Consider the following 20,283-nt stretch of genomic DNA (forward strand, 5'->3'; position numbering starts at 1 on the left):
GGAAACGAGAAGGATAAGACGCATGTCACAGGAAACATATTAGCAAGAAGGAGCAAGTTTTAACGCTAAGATTGTAAACTTTAGATGGACCATCGGCACAATGACAGAGAGTACGAAAATAAGGTATAAGAAACTGTAAAGAAATGAGAAAATCAATGAAAAGGAGGGCGAAAAGAAGGACAGACTAAACAGAATAAAAAAAACGACCAAAAAGCTATGATATGAAATAATGAAAATTAGACAAAGCTGAAAGTAAAATACAAAAATATCGGTAGAATGTGAGCAGGAATGGAAACGAAAAAGGCGAGGCGTGTGGCAGAGGAAGAATATTAAAAAGAAGAAAAATTTAGAGTTTAAACGAGCTGAGAGGAAGTTTGTAAAAATACAAAGGAAAAAATTAAGGAAACGAAAGGGGACTATCACAGGGACGAAGCAGAGTGCAAGCGGGCCTGAGACAATCCGTAAAGCTGTTTCATCAGCCGTTTTACATTCGTGTCGGAATTCGCGATTGCAAGATTCCACGGCGCTGTAAAGGCTCGGCCGGAAGCAAGCGCGCACCGGATGAAAGCACCGGTGATGTATAGAACGCGAAAATGTAGACGCGAAGAAGACAGCGGATCTTCTTCAACGCGAAGAAACCCCACGCCACGCAAACAGGAAATATTCGTCTAATATAACAAACGGTCTAGACGTGATATCATCTGCTTCTGCCCGAGCATATCGTAGTCGTGCATGGATCTGCTTCGTCTTACGTCAACTTTGCATGATTTTTCATTCTAATCTCAACTGTATCATTTGCAGGGTGTAATTTAAATTTCTTAATTATTAATATTTGTATCTTCGATCATTCTAATTGATTCTCAGCTCGTACTTATTATAATTAATGACAAATAACGTAGAACGATAATAGGGTAGTCTTAGTATTAGTGTAGGAGAATCTTCTTTACCTCGTTCAAAATTTAGGTATTAAATAACCTGAAGTATGGTATCTCCTCAGACATCAAACTAGTTTCACAACCTTCCACAACAACTTTTATGTACACGAATTTCAAATTATTGCATATTAACTTGGAACATCAATTTTATCGTGTGATAATGTTTTATTACACGCTAAAGACACGCTAAAGTGTCCAGATAATCTAAAAATAATTTAAGGCAAACCCTGTCTATTTTCCAACGTCTACGTATTTATATGAACTTTTCGAACAATCTTAGTTTCGTCAATGATCGATTAAGTATATTTGACAAAAAGTATCTATAGTATCCAAGTATCTACATCGCAAGGTTACAATTGTGCTTCTATATGTGGCAGGTAACACCGTGGCACTTGCGTGCCACTTGAGCACTTAGATTTAGGGATCGTGCAACCCTAGTAGTGGGCGGATGTAAGTAGATTTAGGGACTGCAACAGCCGTAGAAATACCCACTGTGGAGGTAAATTTAGAACCTTTACAACCATAGAAATTCTGTGCGTAGAAAGCATGCTGACAATCGCTAGAAAGTAACGTGAAGCCATTGTTACTTACGAAGATTGTCGACGGTCATAAGAGTGAAAGATTTTGAGCTATTTTCTGAAAATATATGCGGTCACGATTAAATAATGGCTTAGCGACGATAGAAATTAAGACTAGGCCAGTTGAAATACGGTAACATACACGAATGATTTATGCGTTTCGACAGTGTCACCCAATTGCTCTGTCTACACAAAATTCTCGGGTATTACAAAGTCTGCGTGTAATGAAGCAGTTTACGACGCAGGATGGCAGTGTTCTGCTAAGTTCTTCCGGCGACGATAATAAATCTTTCCTATCGTCGACTTGTATCTTCCTCCTAAACAACAATGAATTTCTTGTAGATATACGACGACAAAGAGTTTCTTAAGAGGAAGGTGATTCTATTCTTTATCCAATTGCCGTAGTTCTCCTTTCTGTTTTGCGAACAATCGAGTTCAATGTTCTAACAGTAGAAACTAACAATAACACATTTTACACTGCGTTTTCATGAACGTGAAACTTACTTGGCTATCCACGAAAGTTTATGTATTTTTATTTATAACTATACGATACAAGAAATAAATACAATTGAAAGTGAAGATGTATCTTCGTATAATTATTATACGAATTGTTCTACATCAAATGGTAAAATAGAAAAGGTATCTCTTTTGTGACCAGCGCGAGACGTGTTAGGGGAGAAAATATTCATTAAGGTAGGATTTAACGAGTTTTTAGAAACGCGATATGATTTATTAGGCTGGTAGCTTAAAGAAAATAATAGATCGTCGAGTTGATCGCTTTTAGCGATTTTTGTATCGCAAGGAAGTTTGGAAGTAACCTAGCATTATTTATTTTAATTATTTTTAAAAGTCCGTAGATTATGATAAAGTTTTCCTAATATATTAAAAATCATTCACTTATAAAGCACTCATTGAATAAAATCTTGAAGAAACATTGAAAAACCACTGTTAACTTCTTAAAGTTTAGTCTTCCTTGAATTCAAGTTAAGTGCTGATGAATATCACTGTGAATAAATATTCCCGAGTATATGAAAATCTTTCACGAGTAGTTAACTTTGACACTAATGTATGTATAATTTTTCTAGAAAAGAATAGAAGTTAATAATCATCCTCTGACCTCAATCAACTCGCCTGTAAAAGAGATTAACTTATCTAAGTAAAAATTTTCTTGACGATTCTCTCAAAGAAATTTTAATTACAGTATGTATTTATGTTCCATTGAATGAACATTTGTTTGTTGATCCACGAAATGTATCCTCGTATTGTATACTTACACATCTCCATACGTGTGTCCGCCGTCGATTCAAGATATTCCCTAACAGGCAATTTGTTAATTGCGATAGAACCAGGCAGGGAATTCTCGGTTGACCGGCTTGCGTTTTGAAACGGTCGCCATGAGCGGAGCTTGTTAGCAGTAAACAACAATAATAATCTCGCTGATAACCCCATTACGTAGCTACGGCTGGTAGGCCGGAGATTCACGGATCACAGGTAGCCAGGTAATTAAATCAGAACCCAATCAGCCGTTGGTTCATTCGATTAATGAGCATCGACGTAGCCCCTGCTTCGTTTGTCGCTATTCGCGCTGCCAATTTATATTTCGCTTACAGGATGCGTCACGGCTATGAGCCGCATCTTTGATGAACGACAGGTTCTCTCGAAAGAACGTGTAACAAGCATCGATCGTAATTCTCAGCTATTTTCTGAAAATATGCGACTCTTCGAGTGACAAAAGTATCGCTGTGCCAATCACGATTAATAACAACTGTGCGATGGAGTGTTAAATGTGTTTTTACGTAGAGACATCGTCTTATTGTAAAAACCATGATTGGCTATTAGCGCAGCTCTGATCATTAAAGGTGATAGTACGAAGATTAACAGCAGATTAAAAATTAAATTAAACATCTTGGACATTAAGAATCCGTAAAAGAATGCGTATAAATAGATATGCATGTACCACTAAACGATAAGTCTGAATTTTTGAAGAAACCATTTTACTTGTCAGCGAAAATCCGATACGTATGTCATTACAGCAAACCGCCTCAATGAAATTTTGAATTTGGAATAGTCAGCAAGCGACGACCGAGAGAAGAGATAAAGTCTTCGAACCGTATCTCGGCGATCGATCACTAGGCGCTCGTTTATCTTTTTTGGAAAAACACGAAGCCGCCGATGAATCGCTCCTTTCAACGTCTCGACAGTTTCTTTATGGCCGTTTGAAGCAAACGAGCTTGAAATTCGATTGATAAAGCGTCCGCTTTGTTTGGCGAAAAGAAGATTATCGATGGAAACGTTCGCTTTCACGGGTAGGAAAAGAATCGAATTTCCCCCGATCCGATTCGAAAGCTAGATTCTCTTCGTTTGATGGAGAATTTCTCTGGCCAATCGAGCTATTTAAACCTTCCACAACTTCATATTTGAAAGGACTAACATCTACTGGTCGCTCGATAAATTGGTGCTTACTGACAAGTTCACACAATGTAAAAACAAAGAGGGAACGGATAGAATCCAATTTATTTTAATTGTAAGGATTGCAGTTGCACATATTTTTCCATGTAGTGGATGAGCTTGAAATTCGAAATAATCTTCCAGCGACGTGTAGCAGAACCATAAAGAAAAACGTGACTTTCTGCTTGATGATTAGATAGATTTGTTATAAGACTACATGGAATGTTATATGATTCTATAACGAATCGAATGCAGATGATTCAAACAATGCAAAAGATGATCGCGTATAATTAGAATAATTCTATTTTTTCAATGTATTATTTTTTCCTTTCCGACAATTTTAATATTTCAATTATGTTCATTGAAAACAACGAAGAAGCGTGTTTAATATTCAAACAATATTAAAAACAATATTATCACCACGTTGTATTATATTTTACCATCCTGCATTAAAACTACAAAATTTCCTATAATATTCATTATAATATCGTGATCAAAAAACAGCGAATTTCGTACATGACGAGTTTCCCTTGGAAATGTACGGCAGATAAAATCACGTTCGAGGAAAATAGAGCTGTTCGAACGCGTTATTACACGGGGTCGGGCGACACATTGAAGTAAAACATCTTTGAAATTAACGCGCCCTTACACACGCGCCGATCGATAAGCATCAACACGCCGAACGCGCAAACCCATTAACGTTGCATGCGGTCGTTCGCGTTCAATGAAAAATAAATGGAAGGAGATCACCGTAATTTCACCGCAGCCAATGAACAATTCCCACTTTACGTGACGAGCGATCGACACGTGTGATGATCGATAGGCGACGTTGCGTTTTTCTTTTTAGCCGAGTCTTCAACGTCCGATGAACTCCGTGAAAAAAAGAAGAGAGCAGCTTTAAGTAACTCGTTTCTTTGCGCGAGAATCTAATTTAATAATATCGTTTGATCGATGGGATAAAGGCTCTTGCATAATTTCTATAAGCTTACCAACGCTTATTCACAGCGAGACGACTAGATCATAATTTTAAACGTTAAATTAACGGACTATTCTATCGTAGACGTTCGAACGAATCGATTGTTTTATATTCGTTTTCGTGAAAATTATATAATTTTGGAAATATGCGAGCAAAACCTCATGTCCAAACTTTCAAAGTTAACTAAAGGAGTTATGGATAACGAAATTGACTTGATTAGTTAAAATTTAGAACGTTTTAACAGTTAGACGTTTCTTCTCCTGCCTCCTTTTTTAGTTGAGAAACTTTGCGAGGTACTTGTTTAAAAATATGTTCAAAGAGATTTCAGACCTGTCAGTTTAGTTGCAACTTCCATAGAGTTAAACATCGCCATCTCGTAGTGCAAAATTTCTATTTCAAGAAACAAGCGAGGTACTTGTTTAAAAATATTTCTATGCAAATTTCGCTTTTGTCAGATCGATTGCAACTTCCATAGAGTTAAACACCCGTTATCTTGCTTCGAAAAACCTCTGTTTCAAACAAACGGGGTTACCTTACCACCTCATAAAATATAAAGTCCCATTCGGAATAACGATCGGCAGACGATACAATTGCTATTCGAATCGAATATATCGCTGTTGAAAGCGATTAAAAGAAGATTAGCGTTCCCCGTTCTCCCATAGCATAACCCGTTTAACTTCGGAACGATCGAAATGCGCTTAAAAATCGAACCTTAACTTCCTCTCGAAATCTTCCTCTCCTCCCCCTTTTCCATATGTTCTTTCTCCCTCTTTTTTTCACCACTCATCGTGTCTCTTTTACGCGCTAGAACTACCCAAGGAATTTGATCGATATTAAATACCAGGCTTCGCTTTATCAGCTTGCTCTCCGTAAACGAGGTACTTCGTGCTGGCTCGTTTAATTCTCAAACCCCCATCCTCTCTTTAACAAATAGAAAAAAAAGAAAAAATCTAGCTTCGTCCGCTAAACGACAGAGATCAGAGTCACGGTACAGTATGATAAGCCTAAACGCGATAAGCCTTAACGGACCCACATTGGATTTTCATTACACAGGATCACGGCAGATACGACGGGATTCAGAGGGTCTTTTTCGGCGGAGGATTACGATTCTGGCTGCACAATTTGCTGCTACTCGACTCACTATCCTATCTGTCTCATGGACAGTTGAGCCTCAGCTTGAATCGGATGATACTAGTTGACGTCGACGACATATTCGTTGGTGAAAAAAGGACTAGACTGAGGAAGGACGACGTGATGGCGTTGCTGGCTACTCAACAGAGGATCCAGGCGCTGGTTCCGGGGTTTAAATTCAACTTGGGGTTTTCTGGGAAGTACTTCCATCACGGCTCCGCGGAAGAGAATCTGGGGGACGATATGCTTCTGGAGAACGTAGACAGGTATGTATTATTTTTGTATATTTTCTTTTCAAGTTATTAGTATTTAGACCAGATATTTCCTAACATTTATGTGCCTTTCACACAGTGGCGAATCCGTAAATAGGGAAACTATTACTCGTAAATCCAACTAATCGTAATGTAAAAGACTTATTTCTTCTTTTCTGTAATTTCTGCGATTCTTTTCTGTATTGAAACGACGATTAAGTGATTTCGTTTTTTAGAGAATACTAGCGTTAGATTAAGAACGACTCGTGAATACATTTCACAGTACGCACGGTGAAAACGGAAATGGAATTGGCAGAGAGTTGTTGCGCGAATCGGGTGGTAAACAGAGCGCAAAAAGATTCACTATTGGTGCAAATTGACGTATTGAGACCGTGCACGTGTCACGGTTGATCAGACCGCGGAAGTTGCACCTGTTTTCGAATTGTCGCGATTTGTTCCAGTAATTGCTTTCCTATGGACGGCAATTAAATTCGTAGATCGATTATGCACATTTTCAATTGTCGATGAAATCAATAGATCACGCTTGTTCGCTCTTTTTATGAAAATATGAATATTAACTCGTATCGTTTGGTTGAAAGTGAGTGGTTTTAAATGAAATAGAGATCGTTAGTAGAATTTGATAAATGTTTATCAAAATTAAGATTTACGTTTCTAAATTGCAGATTTACGTGGTTTTCCCACATGTGGAATCATCAACAGCCTCATCTCTACGAGAATGTAACACATCTACAATTGGACATGGCACTGAACAAACAATTCGCGAAAGATCACGGAATCCCAACAGGAAGCGGCTACAGCGTAAGTCCTCATCATTCCGGCGTTTATCCGGTTCACGAAGGACTATACGAGGCATGGAAAAGGGTATGGAGCATCAAAGTCACTAGCACAGAAGAGTATCCCCATTTGAGGCCTGCTCGATTAAGAAGAGGCTTCATTCATCGTAATATAATGGTAAATCTTCCCTAATCACTATTTCAATAATCCACTCCGAAGGATTAAAGTTCACTTCCCTGTGCAAACACTATTTTTCTCTCCGATTCTTTCTCTTTTTTTTTTTTAATCACAAAGAAAATTTAATATAAATAATTTCAGTTACCAGTATCTATATAGTACATAAGCATATTTCACCAATCAATATAGTCCGAATAACTCAGCTAGCGAGTTAAACAATTTTTTCCCTTTGTTTTTCCCACATAGCTCGAACATTGAACATGCCAATTGTTTGACGTTAACAGTGGGCAACCGACTGGGAAACTATGCAAAAGCAATAAACGAATTCGCGATCGAATGAATCGGTAGTTTCGTAGTTTCGTGCTTTGTAGATTGACTTTTTGTCGAAACTTGCTTGCACGACTGTTGCCTTAGAGAACAGGCTAGTTCACGGATGAGCATTGAAGACAAAAATCGATGGATCGACGCGCGATAAAGCTGCCAGCAAAACATCCTTTGTTTCGTAGATTCTTTCGCTTAGAGCTTAAACAACCAGTCGAGCAGATAAAGAGGAATAAAAAATTGATTTCCCCGGGGCGTACGATTCTTATAAATCGCGACGAAATCAACGATAAAGGGAAACGCGTGACGATCTCTTTCCTTTGTTTCTGTGCAAGGTCCTACCGAGGCAAACCTGCGGCCTTTTCACACACACGATCTTCATCGATAGATATCCGGGCGGAAGGGACAAACTGGATAAATCGATACAGGGTGGAGAATTGTTCCAGACCATCGTTCACAATCCTGTAAGTAATCCAATATCTGTATCCACTTTTTCCAAAATATGCTTTGCACTTCCACTATTCTCTTTTAGATCAATATTTTTATGACGCACATGTCGAATTATGGGAACGATCGTCTGGCGCTATACACTTTCGAATCGGTGATTAAATTTATTCAATGTTGGACGAACTTGAGATTATCCAGCGCTCCACCTCTTCAACTCGCAGAGAGATATTTTCAGTTGTATCCCGAAGAATCTGATCCTGTGTGGGGCGTAAGTTGCTGCTATGTGAAACTGTGTTATAGTTATGATAATTGGCAGTCGTAGTAACGAGGCGTTTATAAAAACTCTCGTTTATATTAAAGAATCCCTGCGACGACATAAGGCATCAAAAGATCTGGTCGAGGAATAAAACCTGCGATCAGCTACCGAGGTTCCTGGTAATTGGTCCCCAAAAAACTGGCACTACCGCTCTCTACACTTTCCTGTCCATTCATCCGGCGATAAGCAGCAATTTGCCGAGTCCTGACACGTTCGAGGAGATTCAGTTCTTCAATGGAAAGAATTATTACAAGGGTCTCGATTGGTAAGTAAGACGAAGCAAAAACGAAAACCGGTTGCTCGTTTCGAGGAAAAATTTCAGAGATACGCGAATCTCGTTAATTAATCTGCTCTTAACTTATTGTTCTATTTTGTCTCCAGGTATATGAGCTTCTTTCCAGCGTCGAAAAACGAGAGTTCACGGTATCTGTTCGAAAAATCCGCGACCTATTTCGACGGTGAATTGGTGCCGCGCAGAGCTCATGCACTTCTACCGAGAGCAAAGTTAATCACTATACTGCTTTCGCCAGCCAGGCGTGCCTATTCGTGGTACCAGCACACGAGGGTCCACGGCGATCCTGTAGCGAATAATTATTCCTTTCACTCGGTTATCACTGCGAGCGATACCGCACCGAAACCTCTACGCGACCTCAGAAATAGGTAGGTTGCAACATTGTGCAAGCGCACGAATAAATTTCTGTTTGTTACGAGCACGAGAGCCCCTAGTGCTTGCTCGAGCTAGAATAACGAGTCGTTAAAAGTTCTTGAATAGTTGAATGCAAATAATAACATTATCCGGCCACGTAATAGCCGTACGGAGTGTAGACGAGCGAAGATCTAAATTGCTAATGCAGTTCGACCTGCGTGTAGACTATCTGGACTGTATGTCTGCGGTAGAATATTAATTGTGCGCGGGAAGACAAATGCGACAAGTATCATTCGCTTGAGTCTGTTACAGATGTTTAAATCCCGGGAAATACGCCCAGCATCTGGAAAGATGGCTTTCCTACTATCCGCCTCAGCAATTGCACATCATAGACGGGGAGCAGCTCCGTCAAAATCCCGTGGAGACGTTACACGAGCTACAAAGATTCCTCAAGATCACGCCCGCTTTCAATTACTCATCTCACTTGAGGTACGACCCAAAGAAGGGATTCTTTTGTCAAGTTACCAACGAGGATCGGACGAAATGCCTCGGCAAGAGCAAAGGCCGTCAGTATCCTCCGATGGAGGATAAATCGTACAAATTATTACAGGTACTGTATAGCAAGTAGGGAAACATTGAAAGAGGACAAGAGTAATATAAAAGAATGATTTCTTGAATCTGTCGTTCGTTTGTTCACAGAGGTATTATCTATCCCATAATACGGCCCTAGTGAAATTATTAAAACGGCTGGGGCTGAGAACGATCCCACAATGGCTGAAGGAAGATCTCAGCGACACGGTGATGACCTAGCAAACGTCGATTATATGAAACGACACCGTTTCTGAACTGTTTATCTCAACGGTGAACGAAATTCACCGGTTACTAGCTGAAGATCTGTAAAATAATTGTACATTCGATTATATTCCACTGGACACCAAATCCTCGACGGAAGGACCATTCAAGTGGCCTATCCCAGTGGTTTGGCCTAAGATCGGTGGGGAGCCTGCGAAACTAGTCACTAAACGGTTTCACGGTGAACACGACCGTGACTGTCGATCGTTGTTAAGCCAATAGCACTATTATTAACGTTATATTATTATTGTCATCGTTGTTGCGTCGTAGAAAACATGGTTATTAGGAGAATACAGCCCGATCGCTGGTGCCATCATCCGTCTATTAGGATTGGACGCTTTCGTTCTAATCTTTACTACTAAAGATGAATTCAAGAACAAAAAAAAAAGAAGAATTCTTCGTTTATACCCGAGTTAAATTTGTCTTCGATCTTAGTACAACGTGTTTCTCTTCGACTCTGTGAAATCGACGATATTTTAATAAATCAAAAGACCACAAACAAACGCACATTTTAGATTTGCGTAATGATAATCACGAACAAGTTGTCGACTCGGGGATAATAACTTTTTTGAAACTTGAGTAGTAAAGAGAAGAAGGCCAGAGAATGCTTTAACGAATGTAATTAGAAGCGACCAAAAAAAAAAAAAAAACGGTATTTTGGAAAAAGGCGATACTTGACTTCTGTGAGACGTCTGTCCAGATCGTTGCAATGTTTGAAGAGATTTATTTCCTCATGAAAGTGATCAATGTGGATAGATTGAGTACGTTGATGTTTTGATCGACGATCCGTGAGTCCTTTACTTCTGGTACTAATTGCAGGATCGTTTCTGCGAGTGTGAGATATTTTGGGGACTTTGAACTTTCTTCCCGCCCACTTACCCTCTCAGAGACACGGTGTACATTAATTCTCGTTGTGTAAGCGTATTAAAAAAATGAAGAAAAAATGAAAAAAAGCAAGAAAAAAATTATAATGATGATTCTATGTATATTTTGACAATACTATTCTTGGTACCGCCGATGGAAAGGTCGATGAAAGATGTGTGATCGCGTCCGTTTGTACATTTATGTATCGTACTGTTTTGATGTGATCGTAGGTATACTATAATGACTTAATAAAATAAAATTTAAAGGAGGAAAGAAAGAAACTATTTCGAGAATGGTGGTTGCTCATTCTCAGCGAACGATGATCTTATGTGGAGAAGTGATAAACTGCCTATTCGCAATAACTGGTCACGTTTAAGGCACACAAACATATTCTGATTTAATGATGATTCTATGTTCCAAAATAGAAGAATTATTCGTTGTTGAAGAAAATCGTGAAGATTTTTGGAAACTTTAATACCTGGCGTATTATAGCGAATTGTATGTCGTGGAAACCAGAATGCACTGCTGTGAATAAAATCGTCTTATTCACAAGGTAGTCTTAATGATGATAATGGTTTGTTACAAGCATATCAGTTATGATCATCTCTGTTAATCGTACGATGTAGTAATTACTTATTACTTCTATCAATAGATCTAATTCATTGATTTTCATTCAACAGTCTTTGATATGCTACTTTTCTAGTATTCTTTCAATATTGATATTCCTATCGGTCTAAAAATTTCAACAAACATATCTCTTTTTAGAAAATTCTTATTACTTAAATAAGAAGCACGATTATGAATATTTATTGAGAAATATAATTGTCTGATCGTCTTGAAAAAGAAAGACGATGAACACTATGAAACATACATCTGGCCCAACACGAGCAATTTCAATATTATGAGGTCATTCTCCGTGGAAATGTACTTTTAAAAAAGCCACGTATCACTGACGAAACGTTCTATATTTTTTCATACTACCTTATCAGTGTCATGTTACCCCTTGTATATTTTGTTTTCATTTTTATACTGCCGTTAAACTGTGTCGCGTGACGTTTAACGAATCATGTACAAAGTTTATTGTTAATATAATAATAGTTAAAGATAACGACATTAATACTAAGCGATTGATCTGTTTTGTCAAATCGTGCCATTTTACCAGTGTTGTATATACAATTGTATTATTGTACCAATCGCAGCGTCGAATCTCTAGAGTCAATATTAATCAATTTTGTTCGGTATGGCGGTGGCAAAAATTGTCCGATTTCTGCCAGCTGACAATAATATGTGACAAACCGAAATCGGAAAAAATCATAGGGGAATTCATTATACGAGTACGAATATTTAAAAGGTCCTTCGGTAATTAGCACTACTTCATCGTTGGTTTAGCAGTTTAGATACATTAAAAATGTTTCTTTAAACAAGATTACCGGAAATGAATAAGATTATAATTTATGAAGTTCCCTTAATTTTTCCTACTAAACACTACTGTTAAAATTATAATTGTTAGGCAATTAGTATTCAGATCGTTTAATGATTTATAATTATCTCCATATTTAATATTGTGCGAGCCAGTCTAATATTTAACCAGCGATAAAATATTGCTAATATTAAATTACGCGCGCATTTGAATTGCAAATTATACCAATAAACGCGCGAAGGATAACGTTTTGTAGGTGTTCTAACAGACTGCTGTGCAAAAAAAAAGAGAAAAGCTGTCATTGTACGAATAAAGAAAGACGCGTGTAGAATATGTGTACGACTTTAATAGAACCTTTAATTATTTAACTTAAAATTATTCTATTGTAAAATACTGTAATAACTGTATGAATAGTCCGTAAGTTCTAATAAAACAAAAGTTAAAAATCTTTGATACCGAGTCTTCTATAACTCTCTACTTAAACTACAATAAAATTGCCTTTTCTTTGTTCTAATCGATATATAATTCGATCAATCGATACAAAAATTCATTGTATATAAATCAATCATTTTTTAAACATTTGTTTCACATGGTCTGTGATATTCTTCGTTAATACATTATTTTTAATACCTAGGAACTCCAGGATTTGTTCATAATGATTCACCGAAACTTGTTCCCGGTTGAAGATAAACGGGATCTCTGTCGGCACGGAATAATCTCTCCAGGAGTGATTTCCTCCGAGTCCTACCTTCAGCTACATTCGCTCTTAAATGATTCAAATATTCCGATCTGTTTCTCAACAAACCCGAGTGGTGTAAGGTACCGAAGGCAAGAATCATAGTAATTGCAACGAAAGCAATTATTGTGACTAAACAGATCAGTTGCCACGTAAAGTTTAACAAAATCGTCCTTACTTCATCATGTTCATTGATACAGAAAAGAGGAACGAGGAAACTTCCCAAAATAGCACAGACCAAGTGAATAGCTACGATGTTACAATAATCTTCAAGCGCACTATTAAACACTTGCCTTGAGATCAAATAAAAGATAATGCTTCCGGTCGTGCCCAAACCAATTGCCATCATCGGAGAGTAAATATCCAGTCCAGCAGATATTACCACCAGACCGGCTACAGTAGCTTGCACACATCTCATTACAGTCCAGTGATTAAATTCTTCACGAGGAATAAAGAAATGGAAAGCCACAACGAGCAGACTGCACGAACTCGCGGCCAGTAAATTGTTGACAAAGATATTTTTCTGTGTTTTGGCTTTCACTTCAAATCTTAGTGCTTGAATATTCAACATACCGAGACTCTAAACCCAATCAAAATATAATATATGTAATAATTCGTATCATTTTCATACAAGTTTCGAAATAAATTTTGAAAAGTTTATATCTCAATAATATTACCTGTAGACCAATGAACACGAATAATTGACCAGCAAAAACAGTTCCCGCGGAACCAACAGCGATGCTCGCGTCATCTATAGCATCTAGACGAAGTATCCTTCGGCCAAGAGTCAGGCAACCTATGAATCCTGACAATCCACCTACAAGGTGAACAACTGCGGAGCCGCCATAATCGTGGAAATACACCTCCTGCTGCAATAATACGTTTGTTCGTATCCATCCTTGTGGCGTCCAAATCCAATGAATTAGAAACGGTTGCACCAATCCAGCCAACAAAAATCCTATGATAAGGTAACCGATGGTATGCGTCCGACCCACGATTCCACACGTTAAAATTGCAGCAGCAATTGATACGGCTGACCAGCCGATTATAATTTCGTCCTTATCGACGATTTCGTCACCAATCCAGTGTCCTTCGCCAAGCAAACCTTTTATGTCGCCTGTGTAGGCGATGACAATTCCAACAAGTGCATAGACTATCGTTACCCAACAAAAGTCAATGATGTTTTGTAGTAGAATCAAATTGACGTTGTTGACTGGTACGCTACCAATGTGTATAAGAACAAAACCAATTCGTAATAAGATAACGAGAATAATACGAGCGAAACTCCGCCACGAGGAAGTGGTTGAGATTAAGTCGTCATTTCTGAACCGAAAAGAGTAATCGTAGTAAGTATAGTTAAAATCATCTGGATAAATAGCAGACATAACCTCGGTAAGAAAGTATCGATCAAAATCAATGTGATTACATTGTCGAAATACTAAAAGCTATAAATTCACTTGGGACACGATTCTCTGTCGCTCGAGATACAAAACGAGAATTATAAATTTAGCAAGGTTAAAATAAATTTCAAAGTTTAACACCGACTGGACGCAATCTGATCGTCGTCGTTTGAGTTGCCGCGCGCACGTATTTTTCGTATTGTAGGTCACTATCGATCGATCAAGACTCGATACGATTATATTTACTGCATCATTTACATACTAATTAATTAGGCATTAACATTTAATGGTATTTACTTTCACACGACTATAAAAATTTAATGCTGTGAAAATGATATCTGAAGCCTGATAAGGGTATGGAAAGCTTCATTGGAGAATAAGGATATGTGCAAATACTGTTTGGAATCATTATACTTAGAGATGTAACTTTTAGGTTAGTTTATACAGCCAACACAATAGCTATTATATAGCAACAAATATTTATTTATTACTAAAATCATTTCAACATACAAATATTGTCAATAGAAATAAAATCCGCGATTTGAATATTCAATATATACCGCGCAGATGGGTACGCGAAGCGCTGATTGGTCGGAGGTTAGTGAACCAATGGTAAGTAACGAAGTGCGATTCGCGCATGTCACGCTATTGGTCGTCGCAAGGTCGTGGTCTTGGGCCGCAGGGACGAGCCGGCAAGCGATGCCGCCCGATCGTCGCAGGTAGTCGCTTGAAGTCGGTTGCTCGCTTCTCAGTGTTGGGTGTCAAGTGATTCGTGAAAAAGAACGATTTCAAAGTACTCGTTCACGCAGTGCTCTGTTTTTCGCGGACGAAACAAATAAGATGGCTACGGTATGCTGCCGCGCTCTGTGCGTTGTCAAATGGTATGAAGTGTCCCGCGTGCTGAGTGTTTCCTCCACTCTGGTCACAATAAAAAGCTACCGGAACGTGAGTGTTGACATACATTGTTATTATCTATAGGCTTACATATGTAGTATAATATAATGTGTGATAACGATGTTTATGTTCTGTCAATATTACATATCTTGCTCGGTTAAAAGCAACAACGTTTCTGTATAAATTTATATTACGTTTTAAGATTATGCTACTACGTATGCTTTCTCTTTTTTCGCTACAGTCTTTCACTATGCGTCATATGTATCATATTATGAGAGCATTTTTCAATGATCGAGCAACAGGCTCCCAAATATATACATCGGTGAAACTTGTCTGTCGTTTAGCACCGGACACGAGTTAAATTGAGCCTGCAAAATTCCACCGGTACTATCCACGGTGCATACATAAACATGTATTCCCCACTGTGCTTATCAAATATGGATGCCATGTGGGGCGCAAGGGTCCATTGTACTGTTTTTGATACTCTAGAACTGTCAGAGTGACCGAAATGATCACTTTATAATTTTTCATCGAAATTTGATACACACTTGCAAGACTTGAATACATTTTCCATTTCTGAGCACTTTCTCGGATTTTTAATAAAATACACGGATAGAGGCTACTTTCTCCCCTTGCATTATGTATTTACACTTACGTATATATATATATCGTTGTGCATATTTACATGTATCGTGTCAGTACAAACCTCAGCTCTTCGTTAGTAAGGTTAGTTCTGGCGAAATACATGTCACGCGGATATGTCATTATTACGATAGTATTACGTGGAAAGTATGACGCATGGTGCACGTGTAAATTCACGTTCCCTCCAGCTGTTTACTATTACGTTAGTGACTGATGTGACGACGGAACGCCGTTACAGATTGAATTATTTCTTATACGTAATAAAGAACGGAGACCAATTTAGATATGCATCATGCGGTTCAAATGTCACATGACGCTTGACTCTTTCACCGTTTTCATTACGACTTTCCTACAATAGGTTATTCGAAAAACTGATATATGTTTCCATATGGTCCATACGCCACATTCTTGCGCAGGCTGCGTCTGCAATACGTCGACATTAATTATAATACATAATGCTAGTTACCGGCTGTGTCCGTGGAATCCCGCTATTAGACTTATCGTCACATTCGTTGCGTCAAAAGGAAGTTTTCGTAGTCGAATTTCGTCGTGCAATCATTCCATTACAAATTTAATTGCAATTTAGTTTCTTATCAGTCGACGATTAATGTCGAAACGGAAAATTAGCTTCCTTCGAACGTTGCTCGCGGGTTATTTGTCCGGATAAATACTGGAAGGTACACAGGTACGGATATGTGATGCACTGTTGCGATGGACTATACTTCTGCTGTATCCAAAAAGACAAGAAAATTTTCAACGTAATAGTTGAAACACATAATTCAATTGTGCTTCATTGTAATTTGATATTGTATATAGCTCACCGTGATCTTGAATTTTTTAATAAATAAATTGCAATTTCGTTTTTCTTTTCTTTTTGTATATATATAGGAATTGGAAAACCACACCTTTGTTGTCTCGTATAATACATGATTCAGAAACGCTTGCGGGCTTTTATTCTACGAATCGGATAAAACCGACGATTTTATCTTATTTGGAAATTTGACAGTTGTGGAATAGTATTAAATTAGGAGACACTGGATTACCAGATCAGACCAATATCCTAAATTTTATATTACAAAAGTTGCAAATATTTAAATTTGTATAACACAGTTGTACAATAAAAAATTAAAGATATGTATACGCACACATGCACGTATTACATGGAATTCAAAAATTTAGGAAAAGTCAATAGTTTTATATGTATGTTATATGTATATTATATATGCATCAATAATTTTATATATTGTAGTTTTTTATAATATAAAGTGAAATAAATTCATCTTCAAAATTTTTTATTATTTCATGTTATATAAAAGCATTTACAATTCAGAATTTTGTAGTTATAGTGAAATAGCAAAGAGTGGCGTGATTTGTATATGTCGAGGATGAGAACCTCAAAAGTTTAGGGCCTGAGGTATGACACTTTTTTATACATTCATCTTTGTCGAACATCAAAATAAGGTTTATGTCAGCATGATTATTACATATAGGGTGGGACAGAGGATATTTGATAATGGACCATTAAGGAGGCTTAGAATTCGAACTGATATGGAACGGGCTTATTCTCTTTAAGATAATAAACGGCAGCTCATGCAGAAAGTAAGAAATGTTATGGGAACATTTATGTGCATATGATTCTTGCTTTAATAAAAGTATCTTTGATGAGTCTGTAGCCGTCCATTTGTTTTATGGGAGCATAACCGTTTTTAAAAGAAATTGCTATGTTCCTCTGAGACTATCCTAGAGTGGAAAATATAAATGCAACAGTCATTTAAATAACTTCCAGTGAAAACTCAATTTAGAGGAAAAGAGGGAGACAAACAGACAGATAGATTTCCACTTTTATACTTAAATAAACATTGATATTAAAAGGGAAAAAATTTGGAATTTTTCTAATTTGCAGCTTTGATTCATAGAATCAATCGTTGAGTGAATTAATTGCAAATTCAGGTATTACATGAATAGTATCTAAATGTATACATCGAGTACATTAGTCACATAATTGATGCTTAATAGCGATCAGAGTACATAATACGATTCACTATTGATAGTGCCATTAGATAATGCGATAATACTAAAGTAGATAGTAATATTACTGCACTATGCAATACATAATAGTAGGTAATACAAATCGGTTGATTAAATGTTTTCTAATTTCATTTTATCACTGTATCAAGCTAATGTAAATTCCGTAGACTTCATTTATAGATCAATAAATTAATTACATCTTGTTTTTGATCGTATTAAGTCGTGCAAAGCTTGAATGTGATCAAAGGAGTCGTTGCAACACTATAATGCACATCGTAGCGCCGTTACGTAATACTTAGCGTACGTTGTTACGCCATGAATTCGTCACAATGGTTAACTATAACTGCCCGCCACAGCTTAGAATATCTTCAACACCCTGTTAAATTCCGGAAATGTATTTATCTTGACTCACGACTAAAAGGAACTCACACGAACTATTAACGGCGAATCGTGGATTACAAATATGTAAATATCCTCTGTCTTGTCACAGCTATTGAATATTGAGCGAGTAATATGTAAAGAAGGTAAAAATTCTAATAAATAGAGATGATGATTCAAATCTTTACGTACTTTAATTCTTTGAACTTTGGCAATTTTTATGATGTGATCGATCAGCAACTTCGGCGCATTTTACAGTAAAACCACGTATAGAGTTCGAAACCAAAAATTTCGTTTTGAAAAGAGGAAGAGATAGACTGCGGATTTTTATGCATTTATTGGAAATTTGAAAGTGCAAAGTTGTACAGAATGCACATAGTATGGAAAAATATGCAAAATATGGTGCTTTCTATAACACTTGGTACATAAAACAATTTTCTTCCGAATTTCCGAGGTTCCACTCTTCTCATTTTATTATATTACCAAAAAAAAAAAAAAGGAAAAAAATGTGAATTTGCATAAAAATACTCCAAAATACCAGTTAGAAGTATCTATGAATTTATTCACACAGTATTTTCTTTTCTTTTCCATCTTTTTATCGTTGAAAAAAAGCAAATAAACTTTAGGCTCTATTCATGCTGCCACATCTGTATTAAAAACGTTTATTTGCTTTTTTTATAATAATTTGAAGGGAAAGAAGATAATTAAGTTATTTAAAATTAGAGAATTTCTGAATATCACGGTATAGCTATTTTCTTACCCTATTCTTCCACAACTTGCGTTCGAAATTATTACTGTAACCGGGGATGTATGTCGTGCATCGCGTTCACATGATTTTTGACATTTATATCGAGTCATCGGACAAGATATTCTTATCACAGATTTGCGGGACGCAACAGAAGTGGCAGTGACGCACTTCCATTAAAATTTATTCGCTAAGGCACGATACTCTAATTTATTTGTACAGCTACGAGCATTGCGCAGACTGATGTATTCACAGCATCCAACACGATGTGTGATTCGTTTCATATAATCAAGAGTAACTCTCGTAAACGAGAACTCTCCATCGTCCCCGTCTGTCTGCTGCTTCGTTGAGTTATCGGAAAGCTTCCATCGATGGACCGATACGATCGTGAAATGTTCTCACTACCAGTCACCCAAAAAGCTGATTTCATTTATTGGAGCAAGGGTTCGAATAATAGACCCTTCTCTCTGCTTAACTGTAACTTTGCGAATTTGTTTCTCAAGTCTGTATCGATTCAACTTGTTCCCCCGTTATTCATGCAAAATGCAGGAAAGTTTCCATCGATTAATCACTCGATCCCTTCATTTCATATTCCTTAATTATTTTCTACGTTCACCGTTTCGTTGCGTGGTTGAAAGCGAATTTAGTAACGAAGATACAAATTGTACTTATACTTCGATTAATATTATTTCGATTTGATTAGATAGGTTGAGTGGAATTGAAAACATTGTACATGCAGATGGAAGATTATTTCTTATGCAAAAATAAATTAAAGGGCTGTTTACTGAGAAAATCGATTATTCACATGCACTTAAATCTTGGCGTAGTTAAGATACGTTGAATGATAATATAATAATAGCATATTTTGCACGAATACATCGTTTACATAATTTTTATGACTTATCGAATTGAAAAGGACATAAGGGGAATATTTCGATCTTGTAAGTGTATACGTACTATGCAACAAATTCTTAAAATTAACTTATTTTTCATTTATCTTTGTATAAAGAATTGCTTTCTATCTACTTGTAAAATATTTTCGAGTAAGCCCTCTATATTTCTGAAATTGACACTTCCTCGACTGGAAAATTCCGGATTTCAGTAAATGTATCATAAAATTAATAGGAATTTATGGAACGATACCTATTTTAAAATACAGTATGTGAAAGGTCTAATACCATCAGTAAGTGCTTTTTCATCTACTATCTGGAACGTTGGTAGTATCGAAGGATTGAAAATCACTCTCCTGTGTGATGAGTCGTTCAAACTGCTGTTTCATAGCGCGGAAGAAATGTGCATATAA

General features: G+C 37.1%; 3 protein-coding genes across 5 annotated transcripts in view; 2 read left to right on the top strand and 1 right to left on the bottom strand.

Moving 5' to 3' along the window:
• The window catches only part of sfl (N-deacetylase and N-sulfotransferase sfl), a 370,355-nt gene extending 357,750 nt beyond the window's left edge, over positions 1 to 12,605 (top strand). For both annotated transcript variants that reach the window (XM_069111773.1, XM_069111772.1), the window contains 8 exons: positions 5,991 to 6,334; positions 7,003 to 7,291; positions 7,948 to 8,076; positions 8,145 to 8,327; positions 8,420 to 8,640; positions 8,757 to 9,035; positions 9,334 to 9,631; positions 9,721 to 12,605. In XM_069111773.1, the coding sequence (XP_068967874.1) occupies positions 5,991 to 6,334; positions 7,003 to 7,291; positions 7,948 to 8,076; positions 8,145 to 8,327; positions 8,420 to 8,640; positions 8,757 to 9,035; positions 9,334 to 9,631; positions 9,721 to 9,831 (1,854 nt within the window). In that variant the 3' untranslated portion in view covers positions 9,832 to 12,605. The remainder of the gene's footprint in view (positions 1 to 5,990; positions 6,335 to 7,002; positions 7,292 to 7,947; positions 8,077 to 8,144; positions 8,328 to 8,419; positions 8,641 to 8,756; positions 9,036 to 9,333; positions 9,632 to 9,720) is intronic.
• Positions 12,606 to 12,734: 129 nt separating this feature from the next.
• Positions 12,735 to 14,702, bottom strand: Amt2l (Amt-2-like protein). Its single transcript, XM_069111521.1, has 3 exons — positions 14,690 to 14,702; positions 13,571 to 14,331; positions 12,735 to 13,473 (listed from the first exon to the last, which is right to left on the bottom strand). Exons 1-3 carry the CDS (start codon positions 14,700 to 14,702, stop codon positions 12,808 to 12,810), a joined length of 1,440 nt encoding a protein of 479 aa, XP_068967622.1. The 3' UTR covers positions 12,735 to 12,807.
• A 269-nt stretch (positions 14,703 to 14,971) lies between these two features.
• The window catches only part of MCU (mitochondrial calcium uniporter), a 75,417-nt gene continuing 70,105 nt past the window's right edge, over positions 14,972 to 20,283 (top strand). The window contains exon 1 of one of the 2 annotated variants that reach the window (XM_069111775.1): positions 14,972 to 15,238. In XM_069111775.1, coding sequence (XP_068967876.1) covers positions 15,134 to 15,238 — 105 coding nt within the window. In that variant the 5' untranslated portion in view covers positions 14,972 to 15,133. The remainder of the gene's footprint in view (positions 15,239 to 20,283) is intronic. The other variant, XM_069111774.1, reaches the window with a different exon arrangement.

Source organism: Bombus flavifrons, chromosome 4 (assembly GCF_040668555.2).
Source record: "Bombus flavifrons isolate JBK064 chromosome 4, iyBomFlav1_principal, whole genome shotgun sequence".
In the NCBI taxonomy this organism is placed as follows: domain Eukaryota; kingdom Metazoa; phylum Arthropoda; class Insecta; order Hymenoptera; family Apidae; genus Bombus; species Bombus flavifrons.